Raw genomic sequence first — 22,154 nt, 5'->3', positions numbered from 1 at the left:
GCTGGTGTGTGAAGATGCATTTTACTTTTCTCTGGGATGCTTGTTCCTATATGACCGTCTCCCGCTGAGGGGGTGTGTTTGTAAGTCTTTGATTCTGATTTTCCTTGTTTGGATTACACAAACGCAAATAAAATGTAATAAAGCTTTCCATCAGGCACGCAGCCTCTTACTTCTCCATCTTCACTATTACAAAAACACCGGTTTAACTAAGAATAACTTAAATTCAACTATCCAACCGATATATAAATAGTGGAGCCAATTTGCCAATATATCAGTACTCCCACTTACAACAGCAGAAAAATGAATATTTATAAAGTAAAGAGAAGGTCAGAGAAATGCCCTACAACACGGGTGTCAAACATAAGGCCAGATTTCAGTCTGGCAAAGACTTCAATCCTGCTCGTTAGCGCTCCATAGCGCTGGAAAATTTTTGGACTTCTAACTGTATTTTCATAGGTTTTACAGCTTTTGCTACATTTATCTTACATCAAAGTAATTAAGTAATAGAAAACAATCAAATGACAGAAAATTTATTATTTTTCTGTGAATTAATAAAAATCTTCTTATTTATACTTACAGCCCAGTCTGGGCAATGAGCTCCCAGAATCTTATTCTGCATTTTTACACATGTAGAGAACAGCTTAATCCCCCAGAGTCATGCTGACTGATTTCTTTCTTTGCTGGAGCAGCATTTCTTCATCATATAGAAAGACGGAGATGTGCAGTTCAAATTAGGCTTCTTTTTCTATTATGAAGATATCTCAGGGATTAAATGTGTACATTAACAGAAATTTTACTAGTGGTGCTTTGTGTGTGTTTGGCACGATATAAATGATCTGAACTGAACTGATTTGGTCTGGCTTGCTTAAGATCAAAGTGGACCACAATGTAAAATGAGACTAATGTCCCTGTCCTGCAACTATGCTATGACGGATGTTGCATAGTTTGCCCACCAGAGGGCACTCTGCAACTTCCCATTTGGAAAAGGGTATTTGGAAGACCACAAACAACCAGCTGTCCAGAGCATGAATTAATTTAACATTTTAGACACATCCCCCAATACATCATTTTAAATATAAGAACTGGCTTTATAGTAGGATGAAAATACTGAACTCACAGTGACCAATTTGTCTTTTACAGAGGAAAAACTGCAAAATGAGGCTATTATGAAAATATTTAAAGACATAACTGCAACAAATGCAACAAACCTGCCCATAATCAGGAGACCAGGACCAAATCAAAACCAGGGTTTAAGGGTTTAAGCCTGAGGACATGAATATAAAGAAAATGCTATTTGCTATTATAGGGTTATAAGAACAGAATTAACACATTTTTAATACAATATTAATTATTGTATTACTACATGGTCACAGTCTGGCTTCAGTCTCTATATAGAACACTGAAAATGTTTTAGAAAATTTTACAAAAGTACAGCTTACTTAACTTTGAAAATCTTGTTACATACATTCTTCACTGATTAGGTGCTTTAAATATGTAGCCATGAACTACAGATGAAATTTCGTTTAAACTAACCTATGCCTAATTTTCAGAAATGTTTATTAATGTACATTATTCCTGGTAAAAATAAATAAATAAATAATAATAATTAGAAAATAGAATGCAAAGATCTAATATGGAAAGCCTTAAATTTCTATTCCAAAGATAAATTTTAAATGCATGTTAATACAGGATGAGACGAAACAGGAAGAGCTATAGCTCCATTGTGAAAAAGTCCCTGGATCATAATTCTGACTCACTGCAAAAACACAAAACTCTGGAGGAATTTGAGAATTAATTCATCTGGATCTATTTTAGAAATACTGTGGCTTACTTTTCTAGAAAAACCTGCATCATATGATATCCTGCTGAGTCTTGCCATTAGCAGACACGCTGGGCTTCCGCAGTTGCAGTCAGCCCTGTTATTCAGACTCTTCTCATTCATAAACAAAGCTTTACTCAGTGTCAAACATACAACACCCTCCTTATTCCAACCACTCCTAGCTCCTGCTCATCGCTTGTAGGTGAAAGGCCATCGGCCGTTGACTGGCGAGTAAATTAACCTTCCCCGCCTCCTGACGTCACGCATGCCCCCTGGCTGTGATTGGCTGGTGATTTAATGAGCGCTGCAGAACAGAAACATCAAAATCCAACACGTACGACACGCAGCGTGTGCTGAAGTGCGAGCAGAGCTGCTTCACTGAGCCGAGCGGACCCAAAACAAACCAGCAGGACTGCGGCTCAGAAGAAAGATACGGGAGAGAAGAGCCTCGCACTGAGAGAGATAATCATCCTTATTTATAAAGCTGGAAGCTCATTTTATATTTTATTTTGTTGGTTTTTGCACTGCAGCTGATAGCGGATGCATTTTTTCTCCATTATGTAAATTTTTATGCGCCTCTTTACACGAGAGTGGACCTTGCAGTAGCATTTCTGCTGAAAATTTCTAGATAAGAACAGTGAGGGAGCAGAAGACATGGAGAAAGCACGGGGCTTCTCTCCGGACAGAAACGTCCTCTGCCTGTTTGATGTGGACGGCACTCTGACGCCACCGAGAGAGGTGAGCTCGCTTCCCATCGATAATCTTATTATTATTGTTATTAGTTATGATCAGATTTCATGACAGCTCTCTCCTCTTCTGCCCTCATCATTGACCTCTGATGAGAGGTACCATACTGTAGAGAGAACATCAGAGAACATACGGGTCTGCGGGGATGCACATGGGTGTATATCTTCAATGTTATATTAATGGTGCCCCATGGCGATCACAGGGCTGTGATGTGAATAGTTGCATCTCGGAGAAAAAGACCCCCCCCCCCCCCCCCCCCCCCAAAAAAAAAAAAAAAGAAAAAAAGTGCAGGGCGACACTGTGCACTTTAAGATGCAATAAACTCATGACTGTCAACCAGAAGGTTTCACTCCAATGTGTTTTTTACAATTTAATTACAAAGTTTTTAACCTTTCACAAAATCAACTGTGCATCATAAAGTCCTTCTATCATAAGGTACTGAAGGCAGGCTTCGCCATGCAGCTGCAAGGCCTCTCAGTAAGGTACACATGTTGCTGTGCAGAATATCTGGTAATGCATTGCTCAGCTGGCTTATTGCAGGAAATTTAAAAGAACCATTTTTGTTACCAGTTATGTAAGGTTTAATAGGGCCTTTGATTTTTGTATCTGGAGCGTTTGATTTATGCACACTCTCTTGTTCTTTTGTCTTTGACTTTCTATGCTCAGTTTCATGCAGGATCACTGGTGTGTGTGTGTGTGTGTGTGTGCGTGTGTGCAGGACGCATCCGGATATTGCATAATGTGGTTCCTTGGAGTGCAGTTCGGGGAGTTATCCTCCTTACATTGGGAAACTTTAAATCTGCTCCAAATAAATGACACTACACCTCTTTGCAAGATAGAGAGCTTGTTGTTGATGACGATATGTGTGTGTGTGTGTGTGTGTTTAGGTGTGTTTGTGTCATTAAAACATAAAGTGATAATTAAAGTGTGTTTTTCCTGTTTGTAGAAAATCGACCCGGAGCTGGATGAGTTCTTCCAGACTCTGCGTAAGAAGGTGAAGATCGGCATCGTGGGAGGGTCGGACTACTCGAAGATTGCAGAGCAGCTTGGGGAGAGTGATGATGGTGAGTAGATCTCTTCCTGTCTCAGCCACAGACGCTTGTGATTCAGCAAGCTCCATCACCCAACATGCCCTGACACAGGCTGCAGGGAGTAGAGCTGAGGTTATGATAAATTCTGGAAATAATTTTGTATTTAAGCTGCAAATTAAACTAAAGCAAGCATCCTTCTAAAAGCGAGACCTGCTAACAGCGCAAGCTGGTTCGGCCAGTCATTAACTTCATGTGTGTTGCATGTTTGTTCACTTCACTTTATGATCTTGTGATTCCCCAAACCAGCAGCCAAAGCACACATTGTAACACGGGCATTGCACCAGCAGCCTCTCAGCTGAGTTCACGCCCAGCTGCAGCAGGCAGGCTGATAACCTGTCTGTCAGTCAATATGAGGTTACCGCTGGAATGCAGCTGCATTGTGCCTAAAAAGAGCTCGGCAGTTTCATTTACCCTGCCAAGTGTGCCAAAGGTGAACCTTCACTTACTTTGTGTTACAATGTCACAGGTAATATTAACGTTGCGTATTTGAAATTTGATACAGCTAACATGTTTTTATGCAGTTCTGCATGCTTTTGTTTTACTGGCTTTTGCCTCTGTTAAAGTTATAAAAACAGCTTTAACACAGGCTCAGCTACAGAGCTTCCTCATCATTGTCTTAGCGCAGAGTGAGTGTGAAAGTCAGGAGGATTAAACTCGTCTAGCCAGCGTTACATACGCTTTAATCTGCTGTTGGGTAAATATAGCAGGTATGTCTTCAGATTAGCGAAGGAGCTGCTCCAAATTTAGTATGTAGGTTAAAGAGAAATAGATGAGCACATTTAGGTACGTTTGACCCGTCTCTTTTCTTGCAGTGATACACAAGTTTGATTATGTGTTTGCTGAAAATGGGACAGTGCAGTACAAAGATGGGAAACTCCTCTCAAAACATGTAAGTGCTCCTATACTCAGATACACGTTTTTATGTCCTGATTCAAAAAATAACAATAACAAGAATACAAGTAGAATTGTAATGAAAGGAAGATTGCACAAAAGCATAAAGAAAGTAATTTGCTGTCATAAACCATGTTGTAAAACTTAGTTTTACTCCATTTGTTTACCCTGGTCTTTTCGTGTATTTTACTCCCTGCAGGCCATTCAAAACCAGATCGGGGAGGAGCTGCTGCAGGACCTGATCAACTTCTGCCTCAGTTACATGGGACTCATCAAACTGCCAAAGAAAAGGTGAGATGGTAAAAAGAGCTCACAAGAATTAGGCTTCAAGCTATTTTAACCTAAGGCAGAAAGACAAACCTGAATTCCAGCTTTGCAGGAATGTGAGGTATTTTAGCAAAGACCTGAGGCACTGAAGCAAGAGAACACAATTGTGTTGTGATTTCTCATCAAATATGAAGCTATAGCAATATGTTTAAAGTTTTTTTTCACAAGTCAAGAATTATGTCCTGACAATGCCTTTCTGCCGCAGGGGTACATTTATTGAGTTCAGGAACGGAATGATCAACATCTCCCCCATCGGTCGGAGCTGCACGCCAGAGGAGCGAATTGAATTTTCTGAAATCGACAAGGTAAACTGCATTGGCAGAAGTACTTTATTCAGAAGCAAACACCAGTGTATTTATTTATTGTCCCTGCAGGCATTTTAGAAGCAGCAAAACTTCTGCAGTGCAGTTAAGCTGCCATTTCTTTGCTACACAAAAAGGGGAAAAAAGCAATAAAACATTGTAAAAAAAACCATCTGAATAACATCTGACTTCCGGGACAAAGTCCTTTTGACAGACGAGACCAAGATTAAGATGTTTGGCCAAAACCAAACACAGCATATCAGCACGAACACCTTAGACCAACCATTAAACACTAGCGGCGGTGGAAAAAATCGATAAAGCATAGCATTATGATAATTTGTGTGGCAATATTGTACTGATAAAGATACAAGGACAGGTAAATATTTATATTTTATAAATGAAATGAAGCCATTCTGGGAATACCTGTGAACAAGACTGAATACTGTGAACATGCACTGCTTTCTAGAGATAACATTAACCGAGCAAACTCGCATTAAATCGGCTGAACTGAAAACTCATCCAACACTGAACATGCTTACCTTGACAAAGCTCTCTGCTAATTCAGATCAACATAAGGGATCAGTATTTCTGCATGAGTAAAAATAGGACAGCAACCTCCTTAAGTCTAAAAAACAATCTCTGGCTGTCTGCTGATCCTTCTACCAAGCACAGTGATAATTAAGCTTTGATTTACACTCACAGGACTTAGACTCAGATATTGAGTTCACCATTAACTCCTCTGTATACCAAAGTATTCTAGACTCAAATGCGAAGCCATCTGTTTAAAAGCTAAAGCTTGGTCCAAATTGGGTCATGCAACAGAGCAACGATCCCAAGCACATCAGCAAATCTACAACAGAACGTCTGAAAAAGAAAAGAATGAAGGTGTTGCAATCAAAGGCCAGACTTCAATTTGATTAAAATGCTGTGGTGGGACTCTAAGAGAGCTGTGCATAAACAAATATCCACAAATCGCAATGAACTGAATCAATGTTGCAAAAACGAGTCGGACTGAATTCCTCCACAGCTCTTCGAGTTATTGCTGCTAAAAGTGTTTCTACAATCTACTGACTCATGGGGTGCACTAAGTTTTTCACACACTGCATTTGATTTAGCTTTAGATTTAAATAATTTTAGAAGCTGGAGGACCAGATGATTGATTTTATTATGTCCTGACACATGAACCTTAAAATTAAACATCAAATATCAGTCACTGAGAGTTACAGCAAGTCGTGTTACTGTCTCGGTTACAAAGACAAAGGACGTTAAACAATGGCGAGCTTTCAGGACCGCTTAACAAGCTGCCCATTGATGGCTCACAGAGACAGGCGATGTGGAGGAAGTCGAAGGTTAACTCTTCAGTTACCTGCTAACATTTAAATTACTGTATTCTCTGCTGTATTCATAGAGAAAATGACATGGCTACTGCAGCGGTTTCTGTGAACTTGACAAACTTTTACATTGCAAAAGCACTTTTACTTTGTTTTTGCCATCGAGCTAACAGGGTTGTCATTCCCTCCACAGAGAGAGAAGATCAGAGAGAAATTTGTTGCTGCTCTGAAAAAGGAGTTTGCTGGAAAAGGACTACGGTTTACTAAAGGTGAGAAAGCATCTTCACACCCACTGATAAATATAATAAAGCTCTCTCTAAATCTTCATGCAAGAAAGCTGACATTACTGGGACACACCTCTTGAAGCAATGATTAAAATAGTATGCAACTGATACTTTATCACTCTGATTGTAATTTATTTGTCTTGGTAATCATTTCAGTTATCATCAAAACATCAGCTATTATTTCATACCTGAAGCAGCCAAATCAGTTCACCATCATCAGCCTAACACTGGTTCTTTCAGGCTTTGAACTATTTTAAGCGACTCACTCTTCTGGTTTGTCAGACCAGTAAGACCGCCTTTGTTTTTATGTTTTCATGTTCAGTTAAGTCAGTATTCAGCTCAATACCATGTAGTTTAATGACAAACCACATCTATCTGCCTGCTGTGTCTTATCTCAGTTTACAAAGAGGCCCCTCTGTCTCCCACCTGTATGCAGTGTCTTGGACCTTGTGCTATTGATCCGAGGCCTTGGTTAACTATTACACGCACTCGCTGTTGCTGTGAATCAAGTACTTGATGTTTGCTTACGTGCTCCGTGAGGTGTGAACTTCAGCTGGTGATGCATGAAGGCTGCCCACATGCGAGACAGCTGGCCTTGTTTACCCACGGCAAACCTGCTTGTGAACATCCTCGGCATGTAGCAGCAAAAGAAGGGATTAGATCTTACTTCTCCAGATAAATGAATAGCAAGATACTGAGCATATAGTTGTATTCTCTTTTGTTTAAAGCAGCTGTGTGTGTTTTATTAATGACACCTAAAGAAACAGGTCAGTCAATCCAGAGGATGTGCAGCGGTGGTGATTTATTATTGTTTTGCTCAGAGTTTATCTTCTTGCGAATGGCTGCTGATATTAGCTGATCTCTGCGATAGGAGTTATATAACTGAGTGACACTCTATCCATTCTGCATTGAGAGTACAGAATGTAAGGGACACTCTGCACACAAACCTTTGACACGAGGTAAACGACACCCTGTGTTTTCTTCAATTAAATCGTGCCTGTGGTTTAAAGAGGAAGGTGATTAAGAGGTGGATGTATAACTATTTAGCTGAAGCAGTTGAGTAAGTTTTGATAAAGGTCAGATGTGTACATCTGTGCAGTGTCAGCAGTCACCTGGGGGCAGTTGATGAGGGTGAAGCATGCATGTCGAGGGGGGTGGGTTGATTACAGATGTGACTGAAGAACTGCCGTGTTTAAAGTCTGAGGTTGAAGGTGTTTAGGACAGAGGGTGTGTGAGGGAAGTAGCGCTCTGATTGGTTGGAAGCTTCTCGGCTTTTGTTGTTGTTTTTGAGCTCTAAAGGCTTTAACTGAAAGACAAGACGGCACAAAAATGTAAGGTATGATGGGGGAAGGATGAGAGAAAGAGGTCCTGCTAAAGGCCTCCGAGCGAGATGTTTGACCCACATTTCACAGTTTAAATGTCACCGGGGTCATTCAAGTCAGCACAGAGCAACGACAGAGCTTCTTCTGTTACATTTAGAGTTAAAAAAAAAAAACTGCAACATAAATCACCTGCAGCCATGATAATATCTCTGCTCCCTTTTCTGTGACTCTTTAAACACAGAAAAGTGCTCAGCGCTGTTTCGACAAAGATTAACGTACACAAGTGTGTTTTGGGGACACATTCCTTTTCCCAGTATGGTGTTTCCTCTGCCAACAAAGTTCCTAGAAAAACACTGCTGTATGTTGTCAGTAAGAAGCTAAAAGTTAATTTTTTTTTACTTTATAATACAAGCTATTCTTTGAAGCTATCATTTGCGAAACACACAGTGTACATTTAAAGTCTGAGTCATTATAATGACAGCCATGTTTCTTGTCATTATCTCCTCTTAGGTGGCCTCATCAGCTTTGACATTTTCCCAGAGGGCTGGGACAAGAGACTCTGTTTAGAGGTGCTGGAGAGGGAAGGCTTGGATGCCATCTACTTTTTTGGGAATGAGACCTCAGATGTAAGTTCAGTCATAAACGGTTAAAAAGCTGGAATGTTCTGGAGACTACAACACCCCAACTGTATGTGATTGTGAAATAGCTCATTGATTGGCCAGTCAGGCTTTCATTTTTCACATTTTGTGCTTTGGCATGTTGAAGACAATTGTGAAAAACTCTTCACATGGTCACAACTCATCAGCCACAGTGTAACCACTCTCTAAGTAAGGCCCTGTTGTACCTCTTGTTTTCCTATGATGACCATAATTTATAAAATGAATGTTTATTCTATTAAAAGTAACTTGAAACTATCACTTGCTAGGGAAGTGTTTATGATTTCTATCCAGTCTGACTTTTTTTAGCTAACAGAGAAGTCCTCCCCCTTCTGGCCATTAGAAAGAATGCTGGTCTAAAGGTTTAAATCTGACTTGCTTTCACTTTTATATAAGATGTTTAATTGGCACCAAGCAGTTTTGCAGTTTCAGTAAGCCTGTTTATGTTTTTCCTAGATGTTTTCATTTATGAGCAATTGCATATCTAGAAGAAGTGCAGAAATTTGACAAAGTGACTTCCTGGATTAATAGCATTAGATTCTACATGTACTGGACACTTCATTAGGTACAGGTCAGAATGGGGAAGAAGTGACTTTGAACGTGCCGTCGTTGTTGATGTCAGATGGCCTAATGTGAGCGTTTACACAGAAAAATAGAAAATATCAAGCGGGCTACAGAAGCAGAAGATTTGTTATAAACAGCATGAAATCCATCCTGCCTTATGACAGTGGTTCAAGCTGCTGGTGATGTAATGGTGTGTGTACCAACTGAGCATCATTTAAACACATCAGCCTATCTGACTATGTTCATCCCTCGTACCATCTGACAAATTTTCAGCAACTGTTTGATGCTATCATGTTAATTTGGACCAAAATCTGTCTTTGAATCAGTTTGATAAGTTTTGATCAAAATTCATTTTTACCATATTTGACAGAAATAACGCAAGGCGTATAACTTAGTTTTCTCTATGAGAATGTAAAAGGGTTTAGATGTGAAGAGAAACAACTGCACTTCTGAGAAACCCTGGAAAGACTCCTGCTTGTTAAGTGTCCAGTCAGTTGTTTTGCAATCTCAGTCCAAAGGTCCCAGAATAATCAGGCCTCAGCCAAATGAAGATTTATCTGTTTTTTATGGTTTGTTTTGCTCAGAGAGAACAAAACAAGCCAAACCAGGCGGCACTAATCTAATGGTTTTTCTTTTCTCTCTGCAGGGAGGAAATGACTATGAAATTTTCAACGACCCACGGACCATCGGCTTCACAGTCTACTCTCCAGAGGACACAGCTCGGCTCTGTCGGGAGCTTTTTTTTGACGCTTTACCACATGAGTCCTGATGTCCCGAACTGCCCCCTTTCTCCTCGAGCCCCGTCTGAACACGAGTCTGTGGCCGTCTGCTGGCGAGCCCAGGCTGTTTTAAACTGATGAAAGGTACCAATACCGATCTCTCCATGTTTTTAATATTTCTACTAAATTTAAATGGACTGAAGCGGGGTGAATGAGTTACACCTGTTCGGAAAGTCGCAGTTTTTTTGTTTTGTTTTTTAAAAGAAGGGACGTTGACGAGGGAAGTGTTACATGTGCAGAGGACTGTGCCCGGAGATGTGCTCTGACCGGAGAGTCGCGTTACTGTGACGTGTTATCACGTTCACGTTGAGAGATTGTAACACTTGATGCAGTTTTTTAAAAATGTAAGACTCCAGATTGATGATTTGCACTAATGCTGACATAATTTTTGCCAATAATTGGTATTGTTTTTTAACTCTGCTGATGGAGGCGAGCAGTGTGAGATACTGACATTAAACGGGTGATTTTATGAGATTTTTTATGAAAACGAGATCGTAATTAAGGGCCTTTTTTAGATCTCAAGTCGAGGATACAGAGGAATCATTCCAGATGTTTTTAATGTCTGAACTGTACGTGTTTGACTGTTTTACCATGTGATCACAGGAACATTGGATTTTTGTTTTAACTTCTTTAACAGAAAGAAGCTTGCTGCCATTTCTCATTCTGCTTCTCAAAGCTTTATAAATCACATCCAAGGAAAGGCTCTAAAGATTCTGACTCTGTGAATTTACTGTAATCAGTGAATTAAGCTACTGTCACTCTATACTTATGTGGCTCAATATGGAAACTTTTTCTTACAAGCTGTGCTTTTGCCTGCATGTGATACGCGTGACTGCATCTGCTGATGGTTTTCCAGTTGTACGACATCATCAACAGCTGCTTAAAGTGGAACATTCAGGCTCATTTCCAGCTGCTTATATTTATTCTTTGACTCATGCTGATCAAACTAGTCTTTATTTATCCTACATTGAGCCTTTCTGCAGATCGTCCTCTGTCTGAAACAAGCCACTTTAGCTCCTCTCCTCTTATGCAAGCTTTCTTCTGATTGGCTGCTTGTCCTAAACCAAAGGTTTGAGAACAACAGAAGAGAGTTGGGTACTGAGGATATCAGTAGATGGAGCCGATATTGGAAAAAATTCAGTGAAACTAAGGTTTTAGAGCAGTTTGAAGCATGAGGTGTTCATTCATGTACAAGCATAATAGGTCCTCTTTAACCTCCTAGGACCTGGCGTCCACATATGTGGACTTCACATTTTGGGTTATTTAGACCAAAATACTAAATTTTGCTCTACAAGGGCCTGATATCCACTTAAGGTTCAAGGTTCAAGGTTCTTTATTTGTCACATGTTATACATACAAGTATAACACACAGTGAAATGTAGCTTGACACGCTCCTCAACATGTGCAAAAATGGTGGTGGTGGGGGGGGGGGGGGGGTAGAGGAAGAACATTATATATATATATATAGAGAGAGAGAGAGAGAGAGAGAGTATATACATTGGGTGAATGTGCAGTAGTAGCAGCAAGCAGGTGAATTCTGTACATTAATATGAATAGACATCTGACTATTTTACAGAATAGACAATATAAACATATTTAAAATTAAAGAAATTTGGAATGTACATTGTGCCTGGGTTTAGTGTTTGGAAGAGAGTCCTGTCTCAGTCAATTATAGATGATGTGAGAGGGCGGGTGTGTGTGTTTAGGGCCCGGATGGCTTGGGGATAGAAGCTCCTCTTGAGTCTCTCTGTCCTTGCCCGGATGATGCGGAACCTTCTGCCGGATTGCAGAAGTTGGAACAGTTTGTTGCCAGGATGGGACGGGTCCTTCAGTATCTGCTCTGCTCTAGTCCGGCATCTCCTGGTGTAGGTGTCATGGGAGAGCAATCCTGCAGCAGCATTCTGCTGTACGGATCACTCTCTGGAGAGCTTTTTGGTCCTTCACACAGCTGTTCCCAAACATCGATATCATGTTCTGTGTGAGGATGCTCTCCACAGCGCCTCTATAGAAAATCCTGAGGATCTTTGGAGAGACCCTGAACTTCCTGAGTTGTCGTAGGTGATACAGGCGCTGCCTAGCCTTTTTGGTCTGGACCTGAATGTGGGCAAACCATGTCAGGTCTGAGGAGATGTGGACACCAAGATACTTGAAGGACTGCACCCTCTCCACTGGAGCTCCATTGACGATAATGGGCTTGTAGTCTCTGTGCTGACTCCTTCTGAAGTCCACCACCAGCTCCTTGGTCTTGCCGACGTTCAGCTGGAGGTGGTTGTCCTTACTTACGAGGACATTATACTGCTACTGTTCTATCAAAATTTTAAACGAATATCCTCATATGTGGCTCTTATTTTTCTTAAAAACAAAAATAAGGTAAAACAAAAAAATCTGGTAATTCTTTGTTTTTACATTCATCGGGCCCCAATCTGCCCAAATATCAAAGAGAAATTAAAAATGCATACTGTGGAAGAGTTCGGGTCTTAGGAGGTTAAAGTGTTTCAAAAATGCCTTTTAATGATGTTTAAAATGTGTTGGCATCATTTTTCAGTCACATCTGTTATTGGTTTGAAAAAAATCATCGTACTTCATGGATCATTGATGCGAATATGTGGATTTTAGTAAGTCATATATGGAACATATCTGTTTCTGACTGTAAGCACTCCTTCAACCTGAAAGACTACAGGGGTTGTGTAGTCTGACATGCACATCTGGATATGAGCCTGTAAACTGACTGTAAGATTGGTAACATATGGATGAAAATGAACTGTATTAAATGTTTATTCATTTTCTGTTCAGTGTGATATGTTGTCTAAGGACCTGAATGTGTTTTCCAGTAAATCTTTATTGAAAATAAAAGTGTGCAGGAATCACTTGTCTACTTATTTCTCCAGTCAGAGCTCAGCTCTCTGTTGGTGTTGTTGTTTTTCTCAGCTATTTTACATGTGAAGCACTTCAGGCTGACAAAAACTTTCTCTGTAATCTTGTCACGATTCCTTTCCTGGGTGTGCTCACACTGCAGGGACAAAAAGTCCAGCTTCACCTCTCTGTGGTTGAATTTGAGACTGAATCCAGAAACAAAGCCAGATTGGGACAGTGGCTCTTCAGTAAACAGCCTTTTACCTGTCTTTCTCCACCCAGTCACTAGATGGCCTCTGACTTAGAGCTGCAAGATTGTCATTTTATTCATGCTTTTTGTTGCAGCTCTTTTTCTCGCTTCCTCCTTCTTTGTTGTCAACTTCTTTGACTGTTGTCAGCTGATTATGGTGTGATAAGCCCCTATTCCTGCACATGATCCACATCCTGCCTTCCACCCTGACCACCACGCTTTCCTCCCACTGACTGGACATGTTCAAGTTGTCCTATCCACCAATCAAGCTGCAAACATCATCACTGCACTGGCTGACCGTCCACTACGACCCTGAACTGAATGGTGGATGAATGGATGGATTATAATATCAGGCTGTACTTGTTAATACTTTGTTTTATATTGAATATATCTCAAACAAACCTTAATAATTTCTTTTCTAATTAAAAACCCATTAAACCATTGAATATTATATTTCATGTAACTAACTGTGCATGAAATAGTTACCATAGAGGCTTGTTACTCATACAGCACATACTCGTATTTAAAATGGTCTCAAAGAGAACTTCTATTGTTTTAGAAGCAAAATTAATCAGTCTCTAATAAACTGTTTAAGGAAAAAATCACCTTTTTCCTTGTTCACTTATGTAATTTTTTTATCAGTGCTTATTTCTTATACATATTAACAGCTTAACAGTTTAAAACGACTCTCCAGCAGCTACATCCACAGAAAACAGCCATTTCCTCTGCAAGCCGTCTACCACACAAGCTGCCTGAGTTGCAGTGGTCAAGCATTTTTCAAAACAGACACACCTTCCAAGAGTCAAGTGAATCATAACCTGCTTTAATGTTCTTTCAAGGCTCAGTAGAAGTGATGACTAGGATTACCACAACGGTGGCTCGTCTACAGAAAGACAAAAACACCAATTAATGAAGTAAAATTTCACAATGAAAAAACAAAAAATTCAGGCAGTGACACTGACAGAAAGACAGAGACTCAGTGGAACGCATAAAATGATTTACAGTACAGTTTTCAACCTGAAGAACAACAATATGACAATATGCACTATTGGCACCCAGCTCTGCAACTCTGCAGTCAAGTTGGTTGCAGCCCGTTCTCGTTCTCATGGCGTCTAATACTCCCGTTTTGGTAAAGCCACCGGTGTCTCCCAATTACACACACAGTGGCCTTTTAGGTTTAGACATTAGGTGTGTTACAAAAACCCTTTGGGATCACATTTTTCCCCATATTTCAGGATTTATTTTTCACATTTTTGCATTTGTTAGTTAGTACAGTGAAAGGAAAGTGGTGAAATAATTAGCCCTCGCAGCAAAAAAAAATTTCTGGCACAACTTCACCTGCTTCCAAGGTGCATGGAGAGGATAAAAGAATTCACAAAGCAGGAACTCCAGCAACACTTGAGGGAAGATGAACAACTTTAATAATAGACCGACGCGTTTCGGCTTGTGGCCTTCATCAGGCCCTTCATGATGAAGGCCACAAGCCGAAACGCGTCGGTCTATTATTAAAGTTGTTCATCTTCCCTCAAGTGTTGCTGGAGTTCCTGCTTTGTGAAATAATTAGGCCTGAAAACTAAAATCATCCAGCAAAAACCAAGTAAACCACATTTCAAAGTGTTAAGCTCTCAAACAGGAAGTAAACAAACGAATCCTGGCTAACTATCTTCTGAGTTGCAGCACCACCATCCCTGCAACCTCCTCATGTGGACTTTAAAAGAGGACCATTAACTTGCAGTGTGCACAGATGCCACAGGCAGTGTGTTGAGGTCCAGACATCAAAGGACATCTTATGCATAATTTGGCAACACAAGCCGCATCTGAGAGAACAGCAGGATTTGACGCTCTGGGATGAGAACGCATTGGCAGTTCACAATCACAATGACTCAGTAAATCACACACATATATATTTCTATGAATAGAAAACAAAATGTACACACAAGTAATCCATGGCTCCAGATCCTTTGACGAAAGGATTTTTTTTAAAAACAAACTAAGACAAATGTCTCGAGTACCGCTGCAGTTTTCGTATTGAAAGTTTCTTAAGTGCAACTTTTAACTGCATTATTGAAAAACAAAGCCTGCGGTCTGACATACAGACGCACAAACAAACCAACAAGCGAACGATAAAATGAAGTGACCACAAACGAGACAATACAGTAAAAGGTGGTTATTCTTAAAGGAAACGCTTGCAATAACCTGTATATATTTCATATTTTTGAAATGTTAATGTTTGATCTTGTCTGCCTCGGTCTCCCATCACAACAGACAACATTTAAAAGTTTACTCTAACATTGACAATAACACAGAAGAACATTTCCCTCTCAGTTGTGTGTCTTAAAATGGTGATCTGAAACAAAAAGGAGGTCCTGTCATGGGTGCAAATATGGAAGTAGCTACTGTAAGATTTGTAGGGCTTTTTTTTGTGGGTTTTTAATGCTAAACCAGTTTTAACTTCTTTAGATCTTTTCAGACTTAATACTCTTAATATTTTTTTTAATATTTTAACACATTGAATATGAAGTTCCTACTCATCTGTTCAAAGTTGGACATGTGAGTGTGTTGTGATAAGTGATCTGACCCAGACATGTGATCCCTGAAACTTTGGTGAGCTGCTATCAGGGGAAGTAAAACCAAATCTAGCCTGTTGTTCAACTTTCTCTCCTCAGTTTACTCCTCACTTATGTCCGTTTTCAGAATAATATAACAGCATGATGTCTTTTCTATTTTTTCATCCTTTACAGACCCATCCTTTCAAAGCTCTCACAGGTCAGTTTACAATCCCAAACAAAATTCATGACAGCAGTGGACACTTTTGAACAGGACATGTCAGCTCTGTAGGGTAGACACAACAACTTCATTATTGACTCTTATTAACACCGGGCATGTTTTCTGTGAAAGGAAAACTTTTAAAAAAAAAAGTGTCAGTCCCAGAGCACCTCTTTCAGCGCACACCAAATCCAGTCCAGTGCAGCCCAACAGGCCCACAGCTCTCTCCCTACGAGCTGATGATCTGCCCAGACCAGGTCTCATGTTTCGTTCCTGGCTTGAGGTGTGTGATCTTCACCTCCACCGCCTGCACCTTCAGGTTTTTGGGTGGGACCCGGCATACTTTGTATGTGACTTCATCTCCCTCGACTGGGACGTATTCCCCCTCGATGCTGAAACGTAGAAAATTCAAGACATTGAAACAGAATTAGAGCGTTTTGCTTTGCAATGAGGATAAAAGCTGACAGGAACACAGAGTGAGGGAAATAATTATTTGATCCACGCCGGAATTTGTACGTTTGCTTACTTACAAAAAACAAAGTCTCTAATTTATATGGTAGATTCAATGGAAAATTAAGCAACAAAATGAATCCAGAAAAAAAGAAGAGATTACATGAAAGTTATCAAATGATTTGCATGTCATTGAGTAATAATGAGTATTTGATCCTCAAGCAAAACATGACCTAACATGTGGTGGGGAAATCTTTGTTGGTTAGCACAGCGGTAGGACGTTTATTATAGTCGGTCACCAGGTTTGCACACATCTCATGAGGGATTTGCTACTTCTCTTTACAGAAACTCTAAATCTTTTAGTTTTCTTTGCTGCTGCTTGGCAACTTAAATCACCAGCTTCCTCCACAGATTTTCTATAAGACTGAAGTCTGGAGACTAGTTTGGCCACTCCACTGTTTCGTCTTTAGCCTCTCCTTTGTTGGTATGTTTTGGGTCAGTGTCATGTTAGAAGACCCACCCACGACCCATCAGTGTTCTGCCTGAGGGAGAGAGGATCTTGTCCAAGATTTTGCAGTACATTGCCACATCTATTAGTTCCTGAACGAACTGAACCTGTCCTGTACCCTTAGCAGAAAAATAGCCTCAAAGCATAATGTCTCCACCTTTGTGCTTGGCTTTGGGGATGGTGTTCTTTGACTTATACTCAGTATTTCTCTTTGTCCATGCGGGTCAAGTTCAAGACCCAACATGGGTCCAAAACTTGACCCACCATGGAGCTAGATTTTGGTTTCACCTAACCATAATCCTTTCTCCTAGTCCTTCTCTGAGTTATTTAGATGTTCACTGTAAAACTTAAGTACATGTGCCTTCTTGAGCAGAGGGACTTGCAAGATTTCAGTCCATTGCAGCGTGTTCTTGGTTACTGTGGTCCACGCTGCCATAAGGCAAGATCATGCATGAAGCTCCAGATCGAGGGCGACTGATATTATATTTCTTCCATTTCCCAATAATCATGTAGACAGGTGTCTCCTTCTGACCAAGGTCTTGTAGTCTATTCCATTCTTTTGCAGGTCTACTGTCTCGTCCCTGATGTCCCTTGGTGGGCCTTTGGTTTTGAGTATCATAGTGGAGAGGTTGGAATGGGAGAAACTGTCAACAGATGTGCTACATGTGCATAATGAGTTTGGATCATAAACATCTGTAACTGATTGATTGTAAGCTGTGTGCCACATAGGTACACAGCCAATCTGTGAGAGCCAGAATTCTTGCAGGTTTGTAGTGGATCAAAGACTTATTTCACACAATCACATGCAAATCATTTTTGTGTAAGTTAGGAAATTCAAAAATCAGCAGGGGGTCACATGATTATTTCCTAGCTGTACAGGAGGCGCCATCAACAATTAACAATCCGCCTATGTAAAAACTACAACAGAAAATCTGTTTTTAACTTTTTCGCGTTATTCACACAACATGTGAGAACCTGTTTGAAAATCACGACCATTTGAAGCCTCTTCTATTTTAACTATTCTGTCTAAATTTCCTCCACACTGCACAATGAACCAAAGAAGCAGCGACTTACAGGGATAGGCTGACATTTGGGAAAATACCAAAACCATTCACATGATTAAAGTGTGGAGCTAGAGCACGCAGAGGAGAAGAAAACAGCTTTTCTCCCTCCATTCAGAGCCTAACATCGATCTCTCGTCTCCTCTGAGCCCTACCAAGTAACTTAAAAAGATTTAAAACAGTGGCTGTTGTTTTTACATTTATGTGCACTGACAGAGAAAGCTACATGCCTCCTCCTTCCACTCTCACAAACAGACATGAGAGTAGTAAAACGCTTCATCTAAGCAACTCAATCCTCTCCAAAATGTAAGACTGCTCTCTTTAAAGGAATTGTTCCCTTTACACAATAAGGTCCCGACATCCGTTCATAGAAAGAAAATTGGAAGACAGCTCCAGGGTAACAGTATCATCCTGCATAATCAGTTTGAGTCTTTACTAACATTTGCCGCATTGCTTGTCAAAAAATAATTTTAAAAAATCACTACAGATGAGCTTTTCCTGGATTCAGAGTAAGAGAAGTAATAAAGTGAGAGAGAAAAATGCTTTCGATTTGAAAATAAGTACAGAGATGTTTGCTCAGTTCTTCCTGTCCTTCCTGTACAGTTGACACTGCAGATCCGCTATTTTTTATTCAGCTAGCACAACATATTAGTCTGCTGTGCGTTCAGCTTTGTTTCCACTCACTCTGAGATGTGAACAAAGATGTCTTCACCACTGTGGGAAGGTTGGATGAAACCGTGACCTTGTGACCTGGAGAAGTTCTTACATACTCCTTTAAAAACTGGACCTGAGTGAGCGCGCACAGTGCTGTGGACAGAAAGAGGAAGACAATGAAATCGCTTACATCAACAATAAAATAGGCTTTTTATAGTCCAAAAGCTGTTCTGTTCCTCCAGCGGAGATCAAACAAACAAGACAAAAAGCAGTTTGGAACAATGCTTATGCGATACATTTAATGGGTCACACTCTTTCAGCCTGACAAATGGAGGCGTGGGATAACAGAGAGAAGCATTTAACAAGGAGGTGAGAAAAGCAGATGAAGTGCTGATGAAATCTGCTCCCACACACACTGCCTCACAACGTCACGGCGCAACGACAGCAGAGACGAGAGCATCTGCTGAGGCATAATCGTCCCACGATGTGTGAGTCCTTGACACATTCTGAGTAACAATACTGCAATTTAAAATTACTCTGTAGTAGGTAAAAGTACTCAGCAACCTGGGGTAACCTGTCGGTCAGTGTTGGATCAGATAGTTTAATGTTGCTGCTGTATTGAGTCAAGGTGGAACTACATTAAACTATTTTATATACCTTTAATTAGCAGAGTGTTATGTTTTATCACTTTATCATGTGTTTTCTATCTAAAACCTCACCAACGAGCAGCTTAACCAGCAATTAACTTCTTTATGACCCTTCGAAAATCGATTACACTTAACACTAAACTTAATGCCTAACTTAAGCATACTTAAGTTAAAGCATACTTAAGTTTAAGCAGTATCTTAATTGCCTCTTGGGGATAAATAAAGTCACTCTGATTCTGATTATTCTCTTAAATGTAAGCCAAGCATTTTTATTTTTTAAAGTAAGAGATGGAAACATTGAAGTAAGATGCAAGTGCATGAGAACTTTTCATCTCTCACTGCTTTGTAAATAATCTAATGATACGTACGCAGAGTATGTGCGGGTGCGTTTGGTCGGCAGTGGGCTGGGCAGTTCTCGCGGCAGGGGCTGCTCCCTTCCTTCCTCCCACACCCTGCTCCTCTCGCTCAAGAAGGGAAAGGACAGGGTGACAGAGCTGCTGGGGGAACGCAGAGGGGTCCCAGAGGGCGATGTGAGACTGGGGTCCGCCATGTCAGATGTGATAAAGAAGAGGACGATTTAGGGGTGGGGGGATGTTGTAGATGTAGCTGCTGACACTGCTGTCTGTCTTCCTGTGTATCTGTTAGCCCGCCTCAGTTTGGGAAACAGGTCTGGGGGAAATTCAGGTCAGCGCTGTTGCCTCAGGTCTGTTAAGACGACTAGCTGTGAGGAAACAGAGAGCAAGAGAGACCAGGGAGATCAAGGAGCTGTCATATTTTGGCCTGATGGTTGAAGCCAAAAATCACAAACAATTCAAAGAACCAGATCCAAATGTATGTCTTCATAGATAGATCGCTGAAGGAGAAGAGTTATTGTGCAAGCAAGTAGTGTAAATTGCGTTACTTAATAATACATACACTATAAATCTGCAGCCCTCTATGCACATATTGATTCACAAAGCTGGGAGATTTGTCACTGATAGATTAATAAGATGAGCAATGCAACTGGATGCCAACATCTCACATTTTTAAATCCTTAGCAGAGGTCCTATAGTGCAGATGTATAAGACACATGATGACACAGTTAAAGCTCAGTTCTTCCTTTCAGGTTAAGAAGAGTCACTAAAAGCATTATTTAGCTGTTTCTGTGTTTGGATAAGTGCATAAACTCATTTTGGGATTGTCTCTTTGCAAATATCGATTACATTCAACTTACAGCTACCTGAATTCCACTTCCAATCAATGTATCAGTGTACCAGTATCAGCTGCAAAAGCAGCCTATCTATCTATCTATTTTACTCAACTAAAACTAACAACATGGTCCTGAAAACTAACATCATAGCCTATATTTCATATAAGCTGGGTAGAATATGTGTGTGTGTGTGTGTGTGTGTGTGTGTGTGTGTGTGTGTGTGTGTGTGTGTGTTTCTTTACGCCCACTCATCTGATGATGCAGGCACGCTACGTGACGTCAAAACAGCTGCAGAAGTCCGCGAAGTGCGCGTTCGTGACGTCAGTGTAATCCCAGAGGACTAACATAATAGAAGGCCCACTTATACTAGCACCTGATGTGGCAGTCTGCATGCAAATTAATTAATTAAATTCAATTTAAAGAAAAGCAGCCCTCTGCGTGAATGATCGGTGACTTTTAAGGTGTTTATCACAGAGGGGGGAAATAAATGAAGCGACAGTTTTCACTTTTACCCACATGCAACAGCTGGAGAACATCTGAATGACAAAATGAATCAAGCAAAAATAATTTAGATGGAAAGGCCTGACTGATTGCGGAGTCTGTCCTCAGAGAATCCACTATTATACACTTTACAACCGGATAAACTGTCGTTTCCTTTGTTTTCGTTTTTCATAGCATCAAGAAACATTTTCCTCTACTCACGCCTGCAAGTGTGCAATTTCTGCGAAAAAAATAAGCGGATAAAGCGCTGTGTGCTCTGTGTAAGTTGGAACAAAAGCAGGCTGAAAAGTGGCTTCGTCAACAGTCAGAGAGACGACGGAAGGCGACCGATCCTCCACACAATCAGGAAAACACACATCAAGCCTGTCTTTTTCTGATCCAGCTCTGACTGTCAATCAGGCGTGCAAAGAATACAGTACGTCCCGATCCGAGCACAAAGACACACTGACACACACACCCTCTCTGCTGGCACTTACACACGTATGCATTCCCAGAAATGATACTTACTGCATCTGTTCCGTAAGTAGGCTGAGGACGGTCAGGGAGTGAGTGCGTGTGTTTTAAGTCAGTGCGTATTATATAACGAGTAATTAAATAGATAAGCCAAATCCGCGCAGATCGACGGAAAACCCTGATGTGACGAAGAGAGAGGCGGGGGGAGTGGGGGCTGCTGGTGAGTCTGCGCAGCTGGCGGAGATTCCGATGCCGTGATGTGACTTGTGTGGGAGAGAAAATGACTTCCCTCATTCCTTGACTTCCATGCCAGCCTCGCGTGGTGAAGGCTGGTTTCACCGTGTATGTCGTTTATGCTCTGCTACTGACGGCTTTGCATTTATAGATTTATACTGATGACTGCTGACAGGGTCAGGATGCAAAAATGAGCTCGTGTTCACATTATTTAGTACCCTACATAACGCTACTTATTCACATGCTGACTTAGTTCATATGTAACATTTCTGCTGCTCCCTTTCCAGTGCAGACTGTCCTTGTTTCACAACATCAACCACGCAGTTGTCACATGAAACAGCCCACTGATTGCACAATAAACACGTCTGTGTGTGTAGACTGACATTAAGTGTGCAGAGGGCAGATCTGACTGTCCTTCACTGCCCATTACTGCCCATTACACTGAAGGATTTAAAGGCTGCTCACTAATCCTTTC

General features: G+C 40.7%; 2 protein-coding genes across 2 annotated transcripts; one reads left to right on the top strand and one right to left on the bottom strand.

The window, feature by feature from the left end:
- Window positions 1-2,129: 2,129 nt before the first annotated feature.
- pmm1 (phosphomannomutase 1) lies at window positions 2,130-14,159 on the top strand. The gene is made up of 8 exons (XM_085156097.1): window positions 2,130-2,557; window positions 3,513-3,630; window positions 4,470-4,546; window positions 4,748-4,839; window positions 5,081-5,180; window positions 6,702-6,777; window positions 8,625-8,740; window positions 9,981-14,159. The coding sequence occupies exons 1-8, from the start codon at window positions 2,474-2,476 to the stop codon at window positions 10,101-10,103; spliced, it is 786 nt and encodes a 261-aa protein (XP_085012223.1). The 5' UTR covers window positions 2,130-2,473; the 3' UTR covers window positions 10,104-14,159.
- csdc2b (cold shock domain containing C2, RNA binding b) lies at window positions 14,024-22,099 on the bottom strand. The gene is made up of 4 exons (XM_085156101.1): window positions 21,500-22,099; window positions 19,671-20,023; window positions 18,686-18,808; window positions 14,024-16,374 (listed from the first exon to the last, which is right to left on the bottom strand). Exons 2-4 carry the CDS (start codon window positions 19,850-19,852, stop codon window positions 16,212-16,214), a joined length of 468 nt encoding a protein of 155 aa, XP_085012227.1. The 5' UTR covers window positions 19,853-20,023; window positions 21,500-22,099; the 3' UTR covers window positions 14,024-16,211.
- Window positions 22,100-22,154: the final 55 nt, after the last annotated feature.

The sequence above is a fragment of the Neolamprologus multifasciatus genome, chromosome 4, assembly GCF_963576455.1.
Source record: "Neolamprologus multifasciatus chromosome 4, fNeoMul1.2, whole genome shotgun sequence".
Classification (NCBI taxonomy): domain Eukaryota; kingdom Metazoa; phylum Chordata; class Actinopteri; order Cichliformes; family Cichlidae; genus Neolamprologus; species Neolamprologus multifasciatus.
This window is presented reverse-complemented; position numbering and strand designations above follow the sequence as displayed.

Excerpts from the sequence above, each read along its gene's own strand:
- pmm1 (XM_085156097.1), top strand. The coding sequence starts at position 2,474 with ATGGAGAAAGCACGGGGCTTCTCTCCGGACAGAAACGTCCTCTGCCTG. Across the intron at positions 5,181-6,701 it reads AATTTTCTGAAATCGACAAG|AGAGAGAAGATCAGAGAGAA; the intron begins GTAAACTGCATT and ends TTCCCTCCACAG. Across the intron at positions 8,741-9,980 it reads TTGGGAATGAGACCTCAGAT|GGAGGAAATGACTATGAAAT; the intron begins GTAAGTTCAGTC and ends TTCTCTCTGCAG.
- csdc2b (XM_085156101.1), bottom strand. The coding sequence starts at position 19,852 with ATGGCGGACCCCAGTCTCACATCGCCCTCTGGGACCCCTCTGCGTTCC. Across the intron at positions 18,809-19,670 it reads CGCACCCGCACATACTCTGC|CACTGTGCGCGCTCACTCAG; the intron begins GTACGTATCATT and ends TTCTGTCCACAG. Across the intron at positions 16,375-18,685 it reads ATCTTTGTTCACATCTCAGA|CATCGAGGGGGAATACGTCC; the intron begins GTGAGTGGAAAC and ends TCTACGTTTCAG.